General features: G+C 45.0%; 1 protein-coding gene across 1 annotated transcript; it reads right to left on the bottom strand.

Annotated features, from left to right (window-relative positions):
- Nucleotides 1–300: 300 nt before the first annotated feature.
- On the bottom strand, nucleotides 301–23269 carry SSPN (sarcospan). The gene is made up of 3 exons (XM_084306382.1): nucleotides 22874–23269; nucleotides 8805–8891; nucleotides 301–3538 (listed from the first exon to the last, which is right to left on the bottom strand). The coding sequence occupies exons 1-3, from the start codon at nucleotides 23183–23185 to the stop codon at nucleotides 3176–3178; spliced, it is 762 nt and encodes a 253-aa protein (XP_084162508.1). The 5' UTR covers nucleotides 23186–23269; the 3' UTR covers nucleotides 301–3175.
- Nucleotides 23270–23996: the final 727 nt, after the last annotated feature.

Here is a 23996-nt window from a genome sequence, read left to right as displayed (position 1 = left end):
TCTAGGGCTTGAGTTCTCATTTACACAAAGGGCCCTTTTAGCTGTGTAAAATGGCCATAAAGTAGGTGTAAAAATGATTGATGGCATCTTTACAACCCCTTTACACTGTGAAAACAGCATAAAGTGGCCAGGGTGCAAATGAGAATCACACCTGGGTTTTGAGAGCAAATTACACAGGGGCCCTCACAATTTCTGTGTGTCCAGAACCATCTGCTCCTGCCCCATTCTGTGTGATTCACATAGAGAATACATGAATACATTTCCAGGAGAAATATATATATATTTAAAATGTTCTTTTCTTCAACGCCCCTGTCCTCTCTGTGCCTGCAAGTCCCAGCATGTCTCCTGGCTTGCTCCGTATGAATTTCCCTGACAGGAAAAGGCTGGGAGCTGCCTGAATGTGCTGTGGTAGGTGCTAATCCTCTAATTAGTGCTTTCCAAAATTCTTGATCTGAGCAAAATACCTGTTGTAAAACCATACCCAGGAGAAACACAGTTCCAAGAGCTACTGCATTTCCTGGTCTCTCCTTTCTGTTTTGATTTTATGCTCTTAAGATATATAAAGAGGAAATACAGAAATTATTCTTTGCTAGACCAAAATGCCCCAAATTTATTCATAAAGCATTCGAACACCGATAGAATATACAATGAATATTGCTTTCTTCCAGAGCAAAAGGTTAAGCTGCAATGCACTGATGAATGAGCCAAATTCAGTGGTGGTGGCTCAAAGCGGAGGGTGCACTGCTATTAAAACATTGCTTCCTAAGCAGGGTGGGCTGTCTTATCAATATCCCTTTTCCCTTCCCTGTCACCCATATCCCTCCCCACCAGTCCCCCAGAGAGCATCCAAAAATCCACCAGGGCTTCCCCAAAAGATATCCCAGGCAGGTACCCAGTTATTTTCTGAACAACAGGAGATTTCGGAAGGGACACAGTAGGAAATGTGCCCTGCTCTGCCAGCAGAGCCCTTCTCTGGCTTCATAGCCATCAAGGCAGAGAGCCTGGTGGCGAGGGCAATAGTAAGCCCCCCAAACTCCTATGTATCCACCTCATATGGGAGTTGGGCCATGGCATAGGTCCACCAGCACTGGTTGCAGCACGCTCCACCAAAGTCAGGGGTGATGGGCTGGTTCCCACCACTGCAACGCCAGGTCCCACCTTGATGGGCCACTGTGCACTCCACTGCTGTCTCAGCTGGCCCCAAGCATACCTGAGAATCCAGTTTAGGACTTAGTATAGGTGGTGACATGGGCAAGCAGACTGGAGTCCTCACAAATGTACCCCTGCAGCTATGCTTGCTAGTGTCACTTGTTTTTATTAAAAAAAAAAAAAAAAAAAAAAAAAATTAGGGAGCTGGTCTCAAAACTTGCATTTTTGAAGTCGTCATTCTGCAGCTCAGCAGAGAGCATTTTGGTGACTGTTGGTACATCTGCGCTAGAAGCTGTCTTCATGACAAAAATATGAGCACTTACAACGTTGCTTTGCTCTAGGTGGATCACAGGAGACTGAACCACACTTGTCTTCTGACCCTGGAGGCATGCCAGTCTAGCCTTGGCATGATGTGTGATCACTGCATGGAAGGCACTTCTTGGGTGGGATTAGAGCTGCTTACACAACTAGCTTTTTGACAGACTAGTTTTTTGACTCACTGGTGCCTTTTTTTTTCTTCCAGAAGAAACAGAAAGTTTTTGCTTGTTTGAAGCCTTGTAAAAAATCTGCTTGCTTCCTCCTTGCTTATAATGATTGTGGCATAGTTTGTCTGGCCTGTGATTGCTCCACCCCACCTCAGAGACACCCTGGTCCTGGCAAGGACTGGGAAATCTGTACTCATGGCAGGGTGTGAGCACTGGCTGCCCTGCACTTGTGCTGATACAGCTGGTGGGGAGAAGTGCTGCCAACTCAGGGCTGTTCCTGCCTCCGGGGAGCCCATGCTGTGCAGGTGGAGATGATTGTCCAAGGGACAAGCCAGCATGCCCATCCTGGTATAAGGCTAATTAAGTGTAAAGCACTTTCAGAGCCACACTTTCAGAGTGCTGTTTGAATACAGTTTTGTTATTTTATGCTGCTTTTTAAGAAATCCTCATTCTCTTGCCCTCATTATCACAAATGATGTCTTTGGGAGACTGGAAGTCTCTTCTTGATTCCCTCCCTCCACCCCATTTTAAAAACATTGATTGTTGTAGGGATATATCTCTCAGGGCTGTTGGCCCAAATCCACAGCTGGTGTGTGAGGCTGATTGTCTTCAGAAGAGTTACACCAAAAACGCACTTGGCCTTTTGTGCTGTGAGCATAATTGGTGGAACTGGCCAGATGCCGGGTTTGGGAGCATGCAATTATAGCAGTGTCAACAGGGTTTTCAACATGACTGGTGATTTAGGGGCCTCCATTTCAGGAGATCAGCTCGAGGTTTCTTAAATCGATCTTTTCTCACAAAGCGCTGAGCATTCATTCATCAGAAATGAGGGGTCTGAAGCAGCGCCCACCCCATCACCATCAGTCAACCCACAGAAAACGGTGTTTTTTAGTAATTGGGTTAGGTAACCAACATCACCAGTTGCTCTGAAACATGTACTTTACATGGTAGTCATCAGCATATTCACATATGCTGCTGATCTCAGCCTGCATTTGAAGAGGTCTTGACCTCCCTTATTACCTTTCCATATGGTAAATCCCCATCAGGTTAGTGTGGATTATACCTACTGCATCCAAGAGACAATATATTCCCTAAGCATGATTGGCATAATTATAATAAAGCAGTTTGGACCAGATCTTCATCTGGTAGGAGTCAGTACAGCTCCTCTGAAGGCAGAAATAGATCTCTACAAGCAAGGGAAATGGACCTGATGTCTAAATGTCTGTAGCCCTGCAGATGAGTTCCCAATGATTTTTTTAAGCTTTCATGTTGTCTATGGCTACTAAAGAGTCTCTTCCGTGAGTGCTAGTAGAGCTGCATTTTAGGATTTTGGGTGACCTCTAGATAGTCTCACTAGGGACCTTTTGTAGGAGTAGCCATACAAATTGCTCATAAAATGAATGAAAAATATATTCATTTAACCTGTGTGAATGTGTTTCCTTGTCAAAAACCTTACAAACACTCACCCATGTACAGCGTCTATGGTGGCAGTATGCTGACATTTTCCATTCTCTGGCTACAGCCCCCTGCTAGCCCAAACCCTATACTTTCTGTTGCTGGCCTTCAGTAGCAGTTAAAGGGTAGAATCGAACGCCCACATAAAAGACCTGGTATCTGTGTTTCCACATCACAAAGCATGCCGACAGACACACCAGGGCTCCGATCAGATTGAGAACCATCTGCAGAAGCAAGTACAGGTTGAGCATGCTGGTGACACTGCTGCAGTCTGCATCCTGGTAGACAAAGGTCCTACTGAGGGGGTCTGTCGTGTCCAGTTTGCATTGGCAGGACTCAAGGATGGTATCACAGGTAAATCTTGTGATCTGTAGATAATGGTGGGCAGAAAAAGCCACTGCCAGAACACAGACAACCAGACCCACGGCACTCAGCAGAAAATACATCAGCTGAAAGAAAGAAAAAAGAAAAAAAAAAGAAGGAAAAATAAAACACTCATTTTCTATCTACACAAAGAATGAGGAACACAGAATGAATACATGAACATGTTTTTCACAGGAAATGCATGAATTCAATGTGCTGTCTGGACATTGTGGTCTTCAAAAATTGCAAGGCAGATATAAATCCCTGGTGATGCAAAGTTCAGCAGATCATTTCAAGAGCTAGTATTTTTGTCTTGCCTATTTTATATGAGCATTGCCTTGCAATTTTGAGACTTTATAAGAGCACCATGAAGACTTCCAGCTTTATAGAGAGGAAGGGAGCATCTTCCCCTGCTGTCGTCCATGAGTTGGCTGTCATCAGTCATTACAATCATCATTACAGTCATCAGTTGAGGTAAATTAGTGTAGCTGTCTTGAAGTAGAGGTAAGGAGACTGAGGCTTGTGCTGACATATTATCCCAGGCTGTGCTGAGAAGTAGATGTTTCTGAGACTTGGCTCACATGGTATTCCTGGCTCTTGGTTTGCGTGTCCGAACAAATCTGATTTACACTTGCAAATCAGTCAGTGAGATGTCTGATCTCCTGCTCATGGCCCTGCAACAGCAGCCAGCCTGCCCGCTTCCTGGTCCTGGCACATTTCCATGAGGAAGCACATGCCATGCTAAATCCCCTTGGAAAATCTACCCCATGAACATGAGGAAGAAGCCTTTCAAAGGTGTGAAGGAGCATCACGTGCCTCTGACTTCCCAGTGCCACCCCAGTACTGCATGAGAAGGACACGGCTTTGTCACCTCCCCCTTCTCCTTACAGCAGTGGCAGCTTTAAAGTAGGGGTGGCTTTCATGGAGGGCATCTATTCAGAGCCCATTCCCACAAGCACATGGAAACTTGCAGTCTTCTGGAGCCATTGTTGCTCAGGGTTGCACCTGAGACCTTTGGATACCAGAGCATATGGATTTCCCTCCCCATCAATGGTTGGAGCTGGCAACCGATACTCTGTTCACACAAAATGTGTGAATTTATATTAAAATCATATGCTGTGTTTAGCCAAAATACCATTTTTGGTTCTGTTCAGCACTGTAAAAACATTTATTTTTCTTGGTGTCTTATCTGTCAGACACATGGCATGGCTGGGAATCTGTTATTTTAAACAGTGGCTTCTCTCCCTATCTCTTAACCTCAATACCACAAGCAGACTATCAATATAAAGCATTTTTATGACCTTGAAACTCCAAGTATGTATGTCTTGATAAAATTCACACTCCTGACGTATTTGTCTTAAATCTACAGTGCTAATCAATCTTCCTATTCAGTTTTCAGTTTGAAATATTTAGTCTTATTGCTAGTCTTCAAGCTGTAAATAGATTTTCCTCGCCAACTAACAGAATTCCTACAGCTAGATCTTCATTCCAAGACCTGGCTACTATTAAATTTAATGACTTCCCCTGCAGTCTTAAACCCAAGGCAGCTTCAAAATGAGGGTGGCTCTTCTTAAATGCAAATCTTTTACCCCTGCAGCTTTCAAGGTAACAGTGCATGGGAAAGGTGAAGCTGAGAAATGGGGACACCTCTTCATATAAAGCACATAGAAAGGGGAGCACAGCTGACTGATGGAGACCTCCAAACGAAGCTGTGATTTTTCACAGGCTTATGGTATTGCTTTAAAAGGTGGGCAAAATGGAAAATGGACAAACACTGATGAACATTTTCCTTCTCTGAGGGACAAAAGTTGTTCTGTGAGGCAGGTGTCCCTGGGGGACTGGCTGGACAACCCCGGATTCAGCCCAGTGGAGGACAGAATCAGGCCTCCCTAATAAATGAGATGTTAAGCTGAGACTACGTGGTGTGCCTGCTTCTCCCCTGGCATGTATTTCATTTCACTGTGAACTTCTATCCAAAGTGAGCACAAACTAGCATGAAATCCACACCCTTATGTACCCTCCAGGTACAGTGAGCAAGAACGTGCCTGTTATGTACCGAAGGGGGAGGAAATCTCAGAGTCCCGCTGAAACACACAGAATACATGGGCAGCTCTTCTGGCAGTCCTCAGAGGTGAACAGAGATGCGTGGGGATGTAGGGCAATTTCCAAAAAGTGCATTATTCTCTCAAGGTATTTGCAGAGGAATAATTTTACAAGATTCCAAAAATGAACACAGTTCCCAATATCAAAGGTGAGGCAAATGCAAGTACTGCCTATGAGAGAGCACAAGACAAAGAGCACTGGGATCCCATCAGCAGATAAATCACATGCCAGACCTGGAGGCAACTTCAATGTTGCAAATATGACTGCACAGTGAGCTCTGCCCAGGAACTAGAACATGCCACTGGAAAACTATAGTGGCCTCATAGAAATAGGCACGGTGACTGCTGTTTAAGTAGAAGGAGAAAAAGGAAGAAGGGAGAAGCAGTGTACAATGAGGTCAGAGCATGGCAGCTCATCCTCCCTCAGCTTCCTCATATGAGGAAGAAACTTTCAGCAGTATTTAGTGGTGATAGTTTTGGTCAATGCTGAAAAGAAAATAAAGCATCTAATATGCATCTAGTGTTTCATAATAAAGGCTTTTCACACTTATCAGGGCTGAAACCAGCAGGGTTTGCTGACGTGGGTCTGGAGAACCCCTTTTGAAGGCTGTGCTGGCCCAGTCTTGAGCCACCTTGAGCAGGAAAGAGGAACCACCGTGTGTGTCATGGCGTGGGCTGCCAGGGATGGGTGGGCAGGAGTAGAGGGTGTCACACTGCCAGGGGACATGCTGTGATCAGGACATGTTTCCCATGGAAGCAGAGGAGGGGCAGGGGCAGAAAGCTACCCTGAAGCTCACTGGCATGCCCCTGAAAATGGTGGTGGTCCACCACATATCACCCCCACCCACCACCAGCATGGTGGAAGCCACCCTCCCAGTGGTGGTTGTCCTCCCTTCCTGCTGACACATGGGGTGCTGCAGATACCTGCAGTAGTCTCAGACAGGGGCTTCTGCTGAAAGCAGTTCTTGTGCCTCCTTTTGTTGACAGGCTCCAGGGCTCATGCAAGTGTGAAATGAAAGAAGCAGCTGGCAAGAGAGAGGAACGACTGTGTGGCTCTTCTCCAGTTTCCCACCATAGGGAGTCCCTCACAGTCTTAATAGGGTCACCCTGGGGGTGGCCTAAAACCTCCCAGAGCTGTACGTGTGTGGTCCTCCACCCAAAATGAACCTTGGGCTACATAAGGCATACTGGGGTGCTTCCTCCACTCCAGGAGAAACCAACTAAAATTGTCTTCTAGGAGGATGCTCAGCAGCTGTGTGGAGCCCCAGTGGGCACCAGCCACCAAAGTGAGGGCAGGGCCTGGACTAGGCAGCAAGTCCTGAGGAGGAGAATTGGGGCAGATAGGGCTGGACCCAGCCTCGGTGCTGGACAAAACGGAGAGCCCCTGTGGAACAAGAACTAACTTCAGGAGCTTGTCTTTGGCTCATGATCATAATTTTGCATACTCAGCTTTGTTGCTAAATAGATAATATCACTTTCCTTTTGTTCAGAGAATAGCCTTCAACTGGCAGCTGCAGATCTGAGACATGATATTGGAGGTTTAGATGGGTCCTGTGTGATCAAAGCCCAGGAAGAGGCTTTAAGCTCCTACATTGTTTAAAACAGGTACGTGCCCCATAGCCAGAAGCAGTTTGTTTGAAGGGGCAGTGGGGAGGGGAGTCACAGGGGGATGCTGGCTCTTAGTGGGGATGTGGAACAGGAGGGGTGAAGAGCCTCGGACTGACCCAGTCCTGTGGCGTGGTGCAATAGTAAACAGTGTGAAGGTGGATTTTGTGGGGGAGGATCCTCTGAGTGGGCAACAGCCCACCAGCTTTTGACTGCACCAGAAATCTTCTGAGGGAGACTTCAGCTCCATTTCTGGCAAAACTGATGAGAATAACCCATTTTACATGACTCGGGGAGCACTTCAAGAGTATTTATTTTCTTGGGGGAGAAATGTCCCACGCTCCTCACTGCCCATGTTGGTGCTGCTGCTAGGAGTGGAAGAGACTTGAGCCACCCAGCCCAACTCACTGGCCCACCACCAGGGATAGATGCCTCCCTTCCTGCATGGGAGGAGTGAAGTTCAGTGCAATGCTGCTGGGCAAGCAGCATAAAGCCTGTCATGGTAGCTCCCGCCCCTCTCTGCAGCTCCCCAGGCAGCTGCTGTGCTTACTGCCATGTGTGAAGGTGAGGGGACAAGAACCTGAAGGCAATCAAAGCATGGAAATAATTGTTCTCCTTCCTCCTTTCTTTCTGTAAGCACAGGAGAAGCTTTAGAAAGGCACAAAAGACACTCCAGGGCCTAATTTCTAAGGGAGGACGAATGCCAGGTTTTGAAAATCCGTTCCTTGCATTTGATTTCCTTCTACCTTCCTCAGTTAATAATCACTGTTATTTTGTGTTGTTTGTGTTGGTATTTTTCCTGGTTATTATGTGTCTGAAAAATATTAAAAGCCATCAAAATTGCAATAATAAGGAAAACCAGTCTAGATAAATGGTGTTAGAAATTTCCCCTCTGGAACAAGCACCCTCAGCATTCATTTTCTAGTCACTTATTGCTGTCACTGAAGCATGATTTTGGGGTCTGAGGCAGGACAAGGTGCACAGCTTCTGTGCTTCTTTTGCAATGCTCAGATGGGAATTTCATTCATGGAAGAACACTTGTTCCCAAGGTGTGCTAATGCTTTCCCATGTTTTCAATGCCCGACCCTGGCAGAAGGCACTATGTCAGACAAAGCCCTCTCCCTGACCAGAAAGGTGGGTAGGCAGAGATTTCCAGACACGCTTTTTAATGAACCTCTGCCCAATCACTTTCTTATTTCATGGTGAGGAGCAAAACTGCTGGGATGATGCGGAGATGCTTCTAAGACCACATTAAAATTTAACACTTAATTAAAGTGGACCTGTTCTATCTCACATTAATTCTTACGTGGTTCTCTCTGATCGTCCCTACTTAATCAGTAACCCCTATCTTTCACTGAAAATTTGCAAATTGATCCAGCTTTGTTAATCAGTCTCTCCTTAATATTCTTAAAATATGGCAAATAATAAAAAGTGTCTTGTTCAATTTTCAAATATTCGTTGCAGTTTCCTGTTTATACACTACAAATTCTTCCTTAGCTGCTTGGAAAATACCAGAAAACTATTCTTGCATTTCAGGTGCATTTTCACTACTTTTCATGTGGCCTTAAAAATATCCCCAGCATCAACTTTCCTGATTGTATTTAATGACACAAGAAGAAAAATAAATAACAAAAAGTCAATGTACCTTTACTGTGAACTGCACACATGTCTTCTCATCAGGTTGATATGAGATACAAAGCATAACAAACCCCACTAAGGAAACCACACAGACCTGCAAGGGAAAAGATTTAAAATGTGTCAGTGTTGTTGTTCTTGTTTTGTTGTTGTTTGTTTGTTTGTTTTAAAGTACAACAACAACAAAAATAACATCTTTCAAGCCAAAACACCTTTCTGTCTTAGCATGTCTGTAACTCAAGGAGCAGCAAGTAAGTCAAATACTTTGCATAGGGGCTACAGCTATAGGTGTAAGAGCCTCATATGTATGGATTGTGAGGAAAGAGCGTTAACCTCCACTTCATAGACACCAAGGCACAAAGAACCTACCCTGAGGGGCTTTGTGAATCAGACCTACAAAGTTTCAGCTTGGCAAGACCCTTTCAGGATGCATACTGAACTTTTGTCCATGTAACTGTCAAAAAGGAGCAGAAGGCTTATGAAGCTGGGCTTGTAAGCCCCAAGATCACCTTCCTGCATACCGCTGGATGCTGTCTGGGTTTTTATGTCACCATTGTGGGATATGTGGTTGTAAATCAGTAATCATAGCTACCTCAGGATAAGAAGCAGCACAGTTTATAGCAGAGGCTTTCAATCTTTCCCGGAGTGGACACCATACCAAAGAGGACATCTCCCCTGCAATCTGAGACTGCATTTTAGCCCTGTGGCAGTAATTGCTGATGGTTAACAGTAATGGAAAAGTATTCATGCACTTTAGTATTCATTTAGCTGTCTTTGTTATTAATTCTGAAGATTGAGATTTATTTGAAGAGGCATACTCACTGGTAGGCATTTTCCAGCCACATAAAGAGGGAAGCTCCTGCTCTGAGGAATGCATAAGCCAGCCCAATAAATGGAATTTCCTTTTTTTAAGCAGTGCTTTCCAGGCCCCCATAGTGCTGAGAACTCCAACCAAGAGCCTTCTTCTCCCACACTTTTTGGAGGACCAGTAAGCAAATCACAGGAGGATGCAGGACCTGGCAGATCCAGACTACACTTGCCTGCCCTGTTCCCTGTGTCCCTTGTTTCAATGGACAGCAGGCAGCAGCCCTGCACCCCACAGCTCACCACTGTCTGCAAAACACAATTTGGGCATCACTGAATCAAGCAGTCCCACATGGACCTTATCCTCTCCTTGGTCAAGTGTTGAGGAGCCCAACTCATGACCTTCACTGGGTCTTTCATTCACTGCAGGTCTTGGGGTGTTTCCCAGCTGACTGACTCATTTCCATGAACAGACTTCCTTTAACTTTTACCTTATAAAACCAAGGTTGAAATCAACTTGCCTAGAATTTGTGAATGAGTATTTAACACTGATTTATGAAATTTCTTCTCTGCTGGTTGGCACCTGGCAGCAGTGTACATCTGATCACTTATTCCTTTAACCTTCCAATGAGTTTCTCATGGTATTTTGCTGGGTTTATGCACATCCTTGTCTTTGGGAAAGCAGAAATATTTAGCATGTTCAACCCCCAAGTTCACCTGTGCTATCTGTGTTCTTTGGTGGGAGAAACCCAACCAGTGGCAACTTGACCCCCATGCCTGCACACACTTGGCATTTTAAGAGATGGGCCAGAACCACAGCTCTGCAAACAGCCTGTATCTTTTTTTGGCAGCTTCCCCCGTGCCTGGACAGGAGGACCCACGTGGGTGCCAGAGGGCATCCCCAGTTGCCACCACTGGGCTGCTGGAGCTGGATCAGGGCATCCTGCCTTTAATTGCAGGGCAAGAGGGAGTTGTAGGTTGGAGCTATGCTTGGAGGAAACAGTGCACAGATGGGCTGCCTTGGAAAAACAGGTGAGCTGATGACATGTGCATGGTCTTAAATGTCACTTCGTGTCACACGTTCAGGTGTGATATGGTGGGATCCCAGGGGGCTCAGCTGTAGTGAGGACCTTAGCAGAGATCAGGCAGCATGCTTTCAAACTGCTAAGGCTTGTCTTCACATACGGCCAGGAGCAAGCCTCATCCTCTTTACTAGTAGCAGCTTGATTATAAATAATAACTATTAAATTCTCAAGAATCTATTTTTCTGCTTCATATTACTATGAGGGTTTTGAAGTCTTGTCATTAATTTGGGTTTTTCTGCCTTCCCAGAACAATGTCACTTGCCTTCTCCAGGCAAAATCAGACAAAAGCACATATTGCCTTTGCTCAGGGATGGGACCATAAGTCTGGGATCTTTCATGGTCCCTTCCCCACCTACTTTCTGCACAACATGGCAGTGCTGCTCATGTGGAGATTTCCGGCTCTTCAGGGGACTACTTGACCTGTAGTGAAAAATTCATAAAAGTCCTTTCAGACAGCAATGTCTGAGCACGCTTCTTTTATGAACTGATGAATAAAATACCAAAGTTTTCTTTATACCTTCATTGTCAGTGTAGGGTATTAGCCAGTAGCCCAGTAAAGGAAGAGTGCCTTTGAATACACAGGTAGTCACGTCCCTCAAGAACCTGTGTGATTAATAATACTTTTTACCATAAAGTTTTATTTCATGTCATTTCAGTAAGACATGAATAGGAAGTATTGCCTGAGAACATTTCCAAAGAAAGCGTCAGTATTATTTACTCCTCTCCATGTCATGTGTATTTATATTCTGGTCCTATGACTTATACACGGCCTCCAATTTATTTGTTTTCTTCTTTTTATTGTTGACAGCAGTAGCTGACAGGGTTGTCAGGGGAAAAAACAACCTTTCTTGTCAAAGGTCCTTCAGTGCTGATATTTTTCCCCCCTATAGTGCTTCTATGTGACTCAAACATGTTTTATTTCTCAGGATTAATCACCTATGTCCTTGGTCCCTTGCACTGTATATTAATCTTTTAATTCAATTAACATGCCCATAAAACTTAAACCTTAAGGAGATCACACCTCTAGTAATATCTAATAAACTTCCCCACTTGCAGTAGGAAACAACTTGCAGCAAGCACTAGAAAATGCATATATACACCCGCTTAACACTACATGCCCAGATTCATGTCAAACCAAAGGGGCTGCTTAAAGCTAGGCTTAAGTATTGCTGGTACCTGCTGCTAAAAGGATCTTGTGACGAGCAATAAATGACATCTGCTTTGCTTCAGCTACACTGGTGGGCATTTACACTTGCATGAACCCAGTACCAGATTCACCTCCGGCTGACTCCAGCAGCATTGTTGGACTGAGTCCCTGCAGTCTTTCCCTTTGGGTATCTGTCCCGGCCCACGGGAAGCAGTGGAGCTGCACCCGTTACCAGAAGGTGCTGCTGAGGACAGGGTCAAGCACGAGCTGCAGAGCTGCCACTTACCAGCCTGGATTTATTTTTTCCCCTACTGATCAAGTGTGATTGAAACAGGGCCTCGTACAACCCCTGCAAACACCCCGCTGCCTTTCAGCATGTCAGGATCAGGCCTCCCGCTTCAGAAAGCTTCCCATACAAAAGGCTGTCGTTTAAAGAGACTTCCATTCCTGCATACACTTTCTGAAATTCCTCTGGGATTTAAATAATATACTGAGATATTTGGAGAGGTGTTTTTATATGGAGGTATTTATAGAAGATTACACTGGGTGGGGATTCCAGAAAGGCTTGGCTAGGATATTTCGGAAGGCTTAAGTATTTCTTTTATAACTATATACTTTTTTTTTTTTTTTTTTTTTTTTTAACCAGAAGCATGCATTTTTGTGAATGATGGTAAAAAGCAATGTTGCTGAGGATTATGACCACCACATGTTTTACATTTCTGTTCTTTAAAGGTAAATTCTCTCACTGAGCAATACCAAAGCGTGGAATATCTATACAGAAAACAGCTTTCTGCTTCTATTTTATACATTAGTAATAGAACAGTTTTGAATTACACCTGTGAAGTATAATAGAATAACCATACAAATCCTTTGGTAAATATTTGTCAGTACCCCCTAAGTGACTAACACAGTTGCCTGACAGCAGGCAACGGATGCAGTTGATGCTGATTGGGAAGTAGCATGAGGTAATCCTGCATCCCAGTGCTTCAATAGCCATTGCAATATCCCAGCTTGAAGCAGACACTTCCTATGCCTTATTGACTGAGCATACAACATCATTAAATGCAATTGAACTTGCTTTAGCACTTGCTTGCCACCAATCGATATGCATTTGTTATACAAATAGAATAGATTCTATAAGAGCTACAGAATAGCAGTTAATTAGATCAGCTCTTGTAACTGTTATCTGTAAACCTAGAAATATGCATTTTTATGCTGAGTAAATTTCAGCTCGAGTTTATATCGAGATCTTATTTCAGAATTTTCCAGATGGACTAACACACCCTTTGCTGAATAGGTAGTGACATGGAAGGTTATCCAAGGAAAGTATTTAAATATAGAAGAGTACTGTCTAGAAAAAGACCTAAATGTGATACAGATGCATGTAGGAAGGGTACAGATTTAATTTTGGTTAAGGAATACCTTGTGAAATCCCCCAGTTTACAATCCAGTGAAAATGGCTCTTTACTAGGACTGGCTAAAAAAAATTAAAAGTTTTTGCTCTAGAAAAGCTCCAGTGCTATTTCTTTTTATTGGGAAGTAGCAGACTTTCTTCCCATTAGGCAAGAGTATCTCAGGGCTAAAAAGTCTTAAGAATTAATTATTTCAAAACCACAATCAAAACAGGCATAAACATTTTCTGGACATTTAATTTCCCTTACTCCAAAGAGGGCTAGAGCACTCTGTCAAGAGAACCTAATTAAAGCTATTGTAGTTTGCAACAGGAACACGGCCTGATCTCAAAAGTACTTAGAAGTGGTTCTTCCAGCTGATTTGCCTGGCATATTCCTTGCACCCGTGGGGATCTAAGGGCACAGTCCTTGGATCTACAGGACTTTGGCAAACAAACTGTATGTGCGCACTGGCTAGCACAAATGAGCATTTCTCACAGCTTGTAGCCTCAGGTTCTGCTGCAAAATAGATATTTGACAATGAGGCTGCAACCATACAGCAACATCCATTCAGCACTTGCAAGGAGTGTGCCTTTACATATCTTCATCAACTTAAAACCAGAACCCAAGCAGTTAGGAAGAAGACTGATTTCTGGTAGTACCTGAAATCCCTCACCACCAACTTTCCTTTCGTCTACCTCACCATGCTGAATAGCTCCAGCTGCACCAAAGCACTTTGGGCTGACATCCTGCACCATCTGCACCATCTGCATGGTGCCAGCATCCTCCTGCACCAGCCAGTCCTGTCCTTCCCACCGAGCTTACTACAACTCTTAAAAGGATCACAAATGAGAAAAACAGGCTCATCATCTCCGACAGGAACAAACACAGGTGGCAATGCAGGGCAGCCTGGGACCCAAGAAAGACCTTTGTGCAAAGCTCGTAGACATTGTCACTCGATCTTCCTTGGATCTCTCTCACATCTGGTCACTTAAGAACCAAGCACAAGGTGTACGGGAGATGCAAGGGCACCACATGAAGGTGATGGAGATAGCTGTGTAACATACATAATGGGGGGAGATATGAACATGTAGGGCACCAATTTCTGCTGTGGTTTGCATTCTTTATCTTCACACACTGGCATATTAATGTGGTTTGCTTTACTTCAGCAGCTTTCAAAACCTCAGATTGCTCTGATCTGCCTGTATCTCTTCCTTGTATATTTGTGGGGAAAAAAAAAATCTCATTTTTGCTTCAATTTTAACCCAAGTGTTGCTATAGACTAGGTGGCTTTCTCCAGAAAAGTGCCTCTTACCCAGAGCATCTTGGCAAACTGGTCACATCCAACTGGTGAAGTGTGAGAGTCAAAAAAATCCACCAAGAAATTAAGGAAGGAGGCAAAAAAACGGTTTAAAGGAGCATCTTTGGGCCTACAGTATGCTACAAGACAACTGCTGCAAGCAATTCACATGGGCAGACTATAACTCCTCTACTCTTTATACTGAGGCTAGTGAGTAAGAACCTCCTACAACAACCTTTAGGGGTCAAAAAACCACACACACCAGAGGGCAATACTTCTCAAGTATATGCAGTGTAACACCACATGGCATTGCTGATGCCCTCAGTACCATAGTCTGGTTATTCATTTATAACAAGACTGTAAACTTTCCGACTTCAGGGAAAAATACGCTATTAACAGATTTTGGGGTAAATTTGCATTATGGACAAGTTACTTTATAGTTGCTGACTTCAAATCACTGTGATCTTTCTGTTTGTAAGGATAAGGGTAAAGAAATTACATCTTTTCACTGTCTCTGAAGTCTCTGGCTTACCCTCAGAGGAGATATTTAGCTTGATGGATTACCAGCCTTGTCATATCTGGCAAGGCTTAGCTTCTGTCCAAATATTCAGAGAAGCCATGCTATCCACCAAATTTAACAGTCCCACTGGACCCAGACTTTAATGCAAGAAGGAAAATGTTCCTGTTGGCTTTGTCATTATGAAATGGGATTATCTCTGATACCAGACATCCCTACAGAGTTTTGCAGACAGTGACACTGATACTCATTTCTTTATGAGGTTTGAGGAAACTGCAAAAAAAGTAAATACTACATGCAGCTTTAACTGCTAGCTTTCATCAGCCTTGGGTCAGCCTGGGTCTCACTACCACATGCAAAAGAAGTCAATCTGCCACACAGAGGTACTGCTCCGTAGTGGTTTCTCCTCTCATAGATTTCTCATTAGATTTAAGGAAAGTCTAGTTGCATATAAATTACTTCCAGAAATCATAGAATCATAGAATCATAGAATCATAGAATATCCTGAGTTGGAAGGGACCCTTAAGGATCATCAAGTCCAACTCTTGACACCGCACAGGTCTACCCAAAATAATAGCTCTAACAAGAATGATAAAGATGCATATTGTGGTTGCAGACAAAGGCAATCATCAGCTAGGAAATCTTTCTTTTAACATCCATAAAACCCCATGATAACTGACCCACCTACGGACTAAAACAGTGATGTCTTTACTACATGTTTCTTCAAACCCTGCAATAATGCACTGCATCAGACATGTGACTTTCTTTTAAAGCCTGTAAAGTAATCAAAACCCTGGAAAATCACTCATAATCAAATGAAGCTATATTTTTCTGTAATGATTTCTGCCATTTATGTCAGTTGCACAGCATTGACAATGGTCACTTCCTAGAGTGAGACTTAACTCCCATGGCAAAGCACCACGAGACTACCATCACTTACAAAACCAGGAGCTGCAGCAGCAGTTCGTTATTGCTGTTAAGTCAGAAGTACACTGCTGGGCAATAAAGTGCCTGAGGGAACCAAGCAAAAAAAGTAAAAGTTCCTAGAGCCAACAGTGATTTGCAATGTGAGGAGCATAGCACAGCTAACAGTCCTTTGTGAATGAGACTTGCCATTTGAAATGTGTCCGTGGTTGTGAAGCTACAGAATGCCATCATCTCTTTATAGCCAAAAGGTTCCCGAGGCTGAAGAAACCTGCTTGAAAAACCTCCCTCTCCAGATCTTACATAGTCTTTTTACACAAGCATAATCCAGTAAGGAACTCTGATTTCCTCCCTGCTTTCTCCTGAAGCTGTAGGTGCATCAGGTCAGCACCTAACCAGGTATCACATGGACCTCTGGTGTGCACCTCCCTGCCCACTCCCTTCTGAAAGGTGACCTTTCAACATTTCTTCCTATTGTTTTCCACTCCGCACCTCCTCCAAATAAAAGTATGGATTTCTGTTAAACAGACATCAGTGCATGGTTACTCTCAGAAAATAATGAGCTTAAAAGGCAGAGAGATCAGAAGAGTATATATCTGGTGCTATGCTCATATATGACTATAGACAAGTACTGGAGTATACCGGAGTGTATTTCCTGCAGCATACCTCATTGAATACCATCCAGAATTTCAGACAGTTTGAAGAAGGCTCAATTAAATACCTGAACTTGGAGGCTCTTCTTGGAGGCAGTCCTCCCTCAAACCTTTTTATGTTTGCCCATGGCTAATTGAAGCTTGCTTGTATAAAAAATGGATGCCTGCATGACTGTCATTTCCATTAGATGCTTTGATGGCACCAGTTTTTAAGTGTCCTCTTTTATTAAAAATTGAAATCGGTTTCCCTAATAACAAGTGAAAGTTAAAAACCCAGCAAGGCTGTATAGGAGGTAAAGCCTGACTGAAAGCCACCTCCACAATTGCTGCAGGAAGAGGTGTCAAAAGCAACAAAAAAAAAAAAATCAGCAAGGGGCCAGGCCTAAAAAGAAAGTGTCTCTTTCCTTTCAGGCTTTGAAAGAGAACACATTTCTGGGGCTTTTAAATAGTCATTCATCCTCCATATTGACATGCAAGGGGATTGGTTGCCACCTGCCCTAGCTTGGGATACTTCCCAATTATTGATGCCTGCTAGGAAGACAAAACGGCTGCCTCACGCATAAGATGGCTGTCTGGTGCTTGGCAGGGCCTCGTAGACATACCTCACATCCAGCAGCAGGGATGGGTGGAAAGAGAAAGGGAGGGAAGGATGGTGGGGGTTTACCCATATAGATTTGCCATGCTATATCACATGAAAGGCTCTTGGTGGAGATGTCTACAGAGACTCATCTGTACTGAGAAATTGCCAGAGACAAGGTGGCCCTTGAGCTGCTTTGTTACACTGAGCTGGGAGCAATTTACATTGTAGGAACAGCTGCAGCTACAGCAAATCCATCCTAGTCCAGAGGAGAGTGGGTATAACCAACCACCAGGACACATTTAACCTCAGTTTCTATTTTATATCACTTTATAACACAACACTGTACTTTTTTTTTTTTTTTTTTTTTTTTTTTTCCCACAGGCACCTGTATGCAAGGCTCCATCCTACTAGCATACATCTCACAACAATATTCTAAAAGCTTCTCCTGAACAGTTATAAACACCGACAGTGCTGTACCAGGATGAAAATCATAGAATCATCATAGAGTGGCTTGGGTTGGAAGGGACCGTAAAGATCAAGTTCCAAGCCCCCTGCCATGGGCAGGGATGCTGCCCACTAGATCAGGTTTTCCAGGGCCCCATGCAACCTGGTCTTGAACACCTCCAGGGATGGGGCATCCACACCATCTGTGGGCAACCTGTTCCAGTGCCTCACCACCCTCTGAGTAAAAACTGTCTTCCTAACATCCATTCTAAATCTCCCCTCTTTCAGTTTAAAAACATTCCTCCTTGTCCTATCATTATCTACACAAGTAAAGAGTTCCTCTCCACCCTTTTTATAAGAACTCTTTAAGTACTGAAAGGAAAAAATCCCAACACCTATCCTCCCTACAATATCCTCTTCTACAGTTTCAAAAACCCAGCTTAATTTTAGGGGCTCTGCTGCCTCCCTGGGAACAAGGGAGGCTGGAGTGACTTTGCGGAGATGAGGGTATGGAGTTCAGAAACCTTGTAACATCACTTGTCCTCCCTTCCAGACCCACCATGATTCAGCCCCTGAAAAACAAGGGAGGCAAAGGCTGTTACAGGCAGCACTATTGATTTTGGCACTGAGGCTTACCAGCCCACAATCACGTGCTGAGGCGGTGGCAGGACCTAACATCTGAGTCACTTGCATGCAGGAGGACATCAATTAAACAAACATCTCAATTATCAGCATCTGATAGGGACACGCAGCAGTGGGAGATGGTCCCAGCTGTTTGCTACCTGCATTGCACTACGCATCGGAAGATCTCTGAAGCAGGAAAGCCAGCCAAACTCCTCCACCAGTCCTGTTACACAGCCTCACTCCATCAGGTTCAAGAAGTCACTGCTTCAGTGGTGTGGCCAAAAAGCAAGGAGTCATGGATAACACTTGTGTATCGTGCAGGGACCCTCTGGATCTGGTGGGCATGTAGCTCCTGGGGGGACTTTGCTCTCGATAGGGTGGGAGAACAGAGAGGGGCTCAGCAGCCATGAAGCTATCCCTGAACAGGACCATGGGACCCTGGAGACCTTTTCTCTGGGGACAGATGGATCCATGTTTTTTGCCTTGGTTTGCTTGGGTAACAGATGGTGATGGTTTTTTGTTGTTGTTGTTGTTGTTGTTGTTTGGTTTTTTGTTTTTTCAATGTCTCTAAAGATCCAAATTTCATGTATGTACAAACATATATACATGGATTTAATATTACTTCCTGACAGAAATAATAAACACCCTGGATATTCTTTTCTGATGAGCATTTCTGTAACTTCCTTAACTGCCTGAGTCTGCAAAAGGGCTGAAAGGGAGCTTGCCTGTGAGATTTCAGATACCCTCTACTTTTGATCACAATGGAAATAATCTAACAGCAGATTTTCAAGGAAAAACATATCTTTTCTTCTTCTGGATGTCAAAAGGCCACAAGCTAATGAAAAAGAATGAAAGGACACCATTAATATATACTGCTTCTGCAACACTTTTCATCCAAGGATCTCAAAGCAAGGGTGACAGATAGCCATTATTAACCCCTCTTTATAGGGGAAATAACAAAGTCTGAGCAAGGTTAAGTAACTTGGCCAGAGCTACATGGCAAGTCTGTGGCATGATACAGAAAAGAAAAAAAAAAAATGCACTCCTGGGTAGATTTGTGAACTGCTTGTCCAAGCACCTCCAAAACAGCAGAAAGGAGCATATTGCCATTGTAGCCCAGGCTGCAATTTTGGGTGCTCAGGACAGGGGTTTCATGAAGATGCAAACCATGGTCTAGACACCTCTGCTGCATATGGATACAAATAGGTGAAGTGAATGCCACCCTCATTAATTGCACTTCTTTTTCTGTCCCTACAATGTAGCACAGACTTTTTACTAGGTAGTAGGCTGTTCAAGCCGAAGCAGAAGTGGTAAATCACACAGGCTCTGTATTTCTGTCCATAAACCTTTTCTTTGGTATCTGACTAATGCCCCATGGATTTCAGACGAAATTCATTTGAAACCTGTGCATTTTAACTGGTTTTCACAGTGAACTGCTTCTGATGCAATGCAAGCTAGCTGTGTCATTTCCTTCTGTAGCAAGCGCTCCACTTGAAGGCAGGAGCCTCGTGGGGGACATGTTTTTTGGTGCCATGGGTCTCCTCTGCTCCCAGTCAGCATAGCACATGCTTTATTTCATAGGATGGTGAACCCACCTGTGTCATGGTCTGTGCTATCAAGGCAGTCAGGTTTTGAATTGGTTTGATCCAGACTGCCTTGCATGGTTTGGTTTTCCTTGGGAGTATTTTTCTTAACTAAATAAGTTTCTTTTCATTCATACTGAGACACTATAGTGCTTGGTTTTCAGCAGGGAATGGTGTCACCATTTTGACACTAATAAAGAAGAAAAATCCTCCCATCAATCAAGGTCTATTTAACACATTAGCAATTTTCCTTCATTTTTCTGTCATCCTGCATTAACAGCCATGGGGTCATATCCAGCCCTGGTGTAATTCCAATGGAGTAACAGTAGGAATGAGCTTCACGCATTATCTCTAATGTTGCTAAAAAGGTCTCGATAATAGATTTTTTAAGTTCTTGATTCTGAATACTAATTGAGTCCCTTAAAAAGAGCTCTTGAGTGGGATGCTACTAAAACAAATATGCTCTGGTATTTTACATCTTTCTGTTCTGTTGCTCTTTTCTGTGTGAATAAAGGAGTTTTGGGAAGTCACTTTCTGCCCTGATGCTTGTTCTACAAGCTGCATGTGGGTAGGTTGTCCATCCCTTGACTACTTGACTCCATGCAGCTTCCCACAGCAGCCCAGGAGGTGACCATAGAACATTCATGAACACACAGGAGGTCCTAGCTGAGGACCCTCTTTTGTGGGCCATTCCTCCCCAGCTCTCCAGAGGCCAGAACTCAGCACATTTCTCATCACAGCTCACCTGCAGCACCCCATGAACCGCACACCCAGAAGCTCCATGTCAGCAGCTCCTAGCCATCTCCACCTCATGGCCCAGTGGGCACTAGGTACCTCCACAGGGACATCACAGCACAGGAACACAATAAATGCAGCATCACCTCTTGCCCCCTGTATTTTGCCCCTTAGAAATGCACTCTTCATTATTCCTGTGGTGTATCAGACATGGCCAGTTCTCCACATGATCTCTTGTTGGGGAGGCTCTGGGTCTTCACTACCCCCTCCACCTCTCCTTCCTGGCTTCCCTTTTCCCCTGCTGGCATCTGATCACTGGGCAAGGTCAGAGCCCTCTTTGCCTTCTACTTTGGGCTGAGCATGCAAGAAAGCCTTCTTGGCCATGTCTCCCTGGCACACAGTCCCTGCCATCACCATGAGGAGAATCAGCATCAAAAGCAACATGCTGTTTTGAGCCAGGGAGGAATCAGACCAGATATAGACATGCCAGTGGCTCAACATCCCACCAGGGTCCCTATGGTGAGAGTTGCCATCCAACTTGAACCATACCTATGGTAACCACCCCCCATGGGTCCCCATGCTCATCCCTCAGTATACACAGGTCCTCACGACAGCCATGGAAGTGACAGCCCCCTGCAGCATTAAGAGAATGACGCAGTGAGAGCCAGTCAGCATGGTCCCAGGCTGAGTTCTGCTTTGAGCTGTGGGCTAGCTCAGGAATGCACACAACAAGTTTCACTTGTTTTTCAGGTGGGAACTCTAAAAGCGATGGGCTTTGCCTTGTGTGGTCGCCCAGACGTCACTACTGCAGGCGGTTGTTGCTAAAAATGCTAGGGGTTACAGCTCAGCCTTACAAAACAGAGATGCTGTTTGAGTCTCAGGCATGCCTGAGGGAGATCAGGACTGTGTGGATGTCTCAGATCAGCACCACTTTGACACTGGTGACATTCACAGGGCCAAGGGTTTTTTTCAGATCCCTGTCCATACACTACTGCAGCTGAGCTTGGTCCTTTTCCAGTCTTTTTGTGACAACTTTTCTCCTGCAAAAGCTATTTCTAACCTGGGATGCTACAAGTGCTGCGCTGCCTGGAAAAAAGAGAATCTGACTTCCAGGATCTCAAAATAAACAGGAAGAGTGAAAATGTCACAAGCTGCTATTTTATAACAGGTACTTCTCCCTTATAAGTTAACAGAGAAGACCCCCAAGAGGAAGTCCTCTTCCTGAGCAAGGGCAGGCTCTCACCCTATGAAACACCATTAAACTCTTTGATAACTCTTCTGTCACAAGAAAAACGAGAAGGATGAGATGAGCAAGGATATTCTGCTTTGCTTGGGAGCTCAGGCCCTGCTCCTAGCCCACCTTGAGGGTCTCCTTTAGGTTGCTGCCTCCAGCAGCTGCTTAGGGCTTGCTAGTGTGGAGGTGGCACATTCACCCCCACCAGCAGGATCCATACAGCAAACCCCAGAAATCTGGGTCGTCAGATCATTGCTGGAAGTTCTTGCAGTCTAACAACACCCAAAGTAGTGCTAATGCTCCTGTATCCATTTTCCTGAAGCCTGCTGCTTTTGGGAGAAAATCTGCCTATTGAATTACACCCATGGCACATCCCAGGCTGCTAACATACCGGAACACACGGCCAAGTGGGGCCACCCAGACCCCGATGTCAGCACAGGCATCCTGACCAGCAGCGCTCCCCCAGGGGTCCCCTTTTCCTGCAGGACCCTGCCTTGCCCCCCCAGCACGTGCACATCACTGCCCCCTCCCCCAGAGCCCCACAGTCACATGCGGTCTTGGCTTTGCTGGGAACCATGGGCGGAAAAGGGGTTAAATCGCAGTGCAGCAAGGAAGCTGTGTGGACAGCCATTTCTCCTCTTGTGCTGCTATCAGCATGCCCAGCTAAAAGTTGAGCGTGCCCCCGCTTCTCAAACCTGACTATTATGGTTCATATGGGGAAAGGGGGGAGGCAGCATAAGTAATCAGTATTTCTTTCAGCATCACGAGGCATGAACCCACTGCGAAGCAAAAGCTCATACATACATCTAGTGACCAGCAAGCATGAGTTTTATTTAAGATCTGTTGTTGTATTTCAGGGAAGAATATGAAAGATTTTGTTATTTTGCAGGAGCAGTTCCTTGGGAAAGCATATTCAGATGTTTAATCCCAGTAACATTCTTAGTTAGCATAACTCGAATGGTGTTGTGCATGCAGTTGGTTAGTCTTAAGTGTAGCGTCATGCAGCTTGCATTAATGCTGGCAAAGGCACTTTATGTAGAAACAGACTTTATGCTTACAATTATCCCAGCCCAATATGGAGTGTCTCTGACTAGCAGAGAAGAGCTGATGCCTGCCATAAGGAAGCCCAGCACTGTTACAGAGACGCCGAATACCAGCTGCAACAAAGCAAACAGCAGTGGGAAACGGCAGCCACAACACGTGTGGGATTCCTCCTCCTGGCCAGCTTTGGGATCCCCCTTGCTTTTCTTCTTCTTCTTCTTCATTGCTGGCTCCTGCATCTTGCTCGAGCCGGTGCTTTTCTCCCCTTCGGGTGTCTGGCTCTGGCTGTTAAGGGACGCGTTGTGCTGGGCTTTCTTCTCCTTCCCCATGCTGTTTCTCACGTGTGTGTGCGTGTGCGTGCACCGATGGGTGTGCGAGGGTTTTTCTGCCCCCCAAAGCCTCGCTTTGTGCTGCCTGAGTAGTTCCCGGTATTTGAACCGAGGAGGAGGCTGAACAAATATGGAAAACATTCAGAGCAGGCTGTCAGGGCTTGGAAATGCCACATATAGCCCAGAGAAGAGGGGGATTCAAGGGGGGTAGCCAACTGCCAACATGCTGGCACTGCACAGGGACCGGCAAGCACTGGGCCGCAGCGGTGTGAGCACGAACTGGCTCCTGTCCCCACAGGGACTGAGTGGGCAGGGAGCTGTGGCAAGGCCAGGGCAGGAGACATAGGTGCTGGCAGGGGGGTTTGACCAAGCACATGCAACCTGCGTAATTAACAAGGAGTGAAAATTCCAGTCGTTATCCTGTGAAAATCCCTGGGGTGCCAGGAGGAAGTCCTGCTCCTCCCTCAGGTCGTAGTGGCAGAGCTAGGCACCTTGTGCAGCCAGGTGGCCAGGGAGCAGTGATGCCAAACATCTGCCAAACGGGCCTCCCGGGCTGCGGGCTATCCCTACCAGAAGATTGCTGATGTGCAATTGATAAGGGAGTGACATCTTATCATGGGCGCATGGTCACTTTGCCCAAACGGCTCAAACCAGTGCTTGGGGAAAGCATGCAGAAGTGGCTTTTTTTTGTTGTTTTTTTTTTTTTTCCTGGAATATCCTAAAATTGTTGTGCAGCCTGGGCAGAGCCCCTCAGATACTGGCGGGGTGCCCTGGGGGGTTGCCCATGGGGATGGCAGAAGGATGGGGGTGT

The sequence above is a fragment of the Netta rufina genome (genome assembly GCF_964035555.1).
Source record: "Netta rufina genome assembly, chromosome: 1".
Taxonomy (NCBI): domain Eukaryota; kingdom Metazoa; phylum Chordata; class Aves; order Anseriformes; family Anatidae; genus Netta; species Netta rufina.
This window is presented reverse-complemented; position numbering and strand designations above follow the sequence as displayed.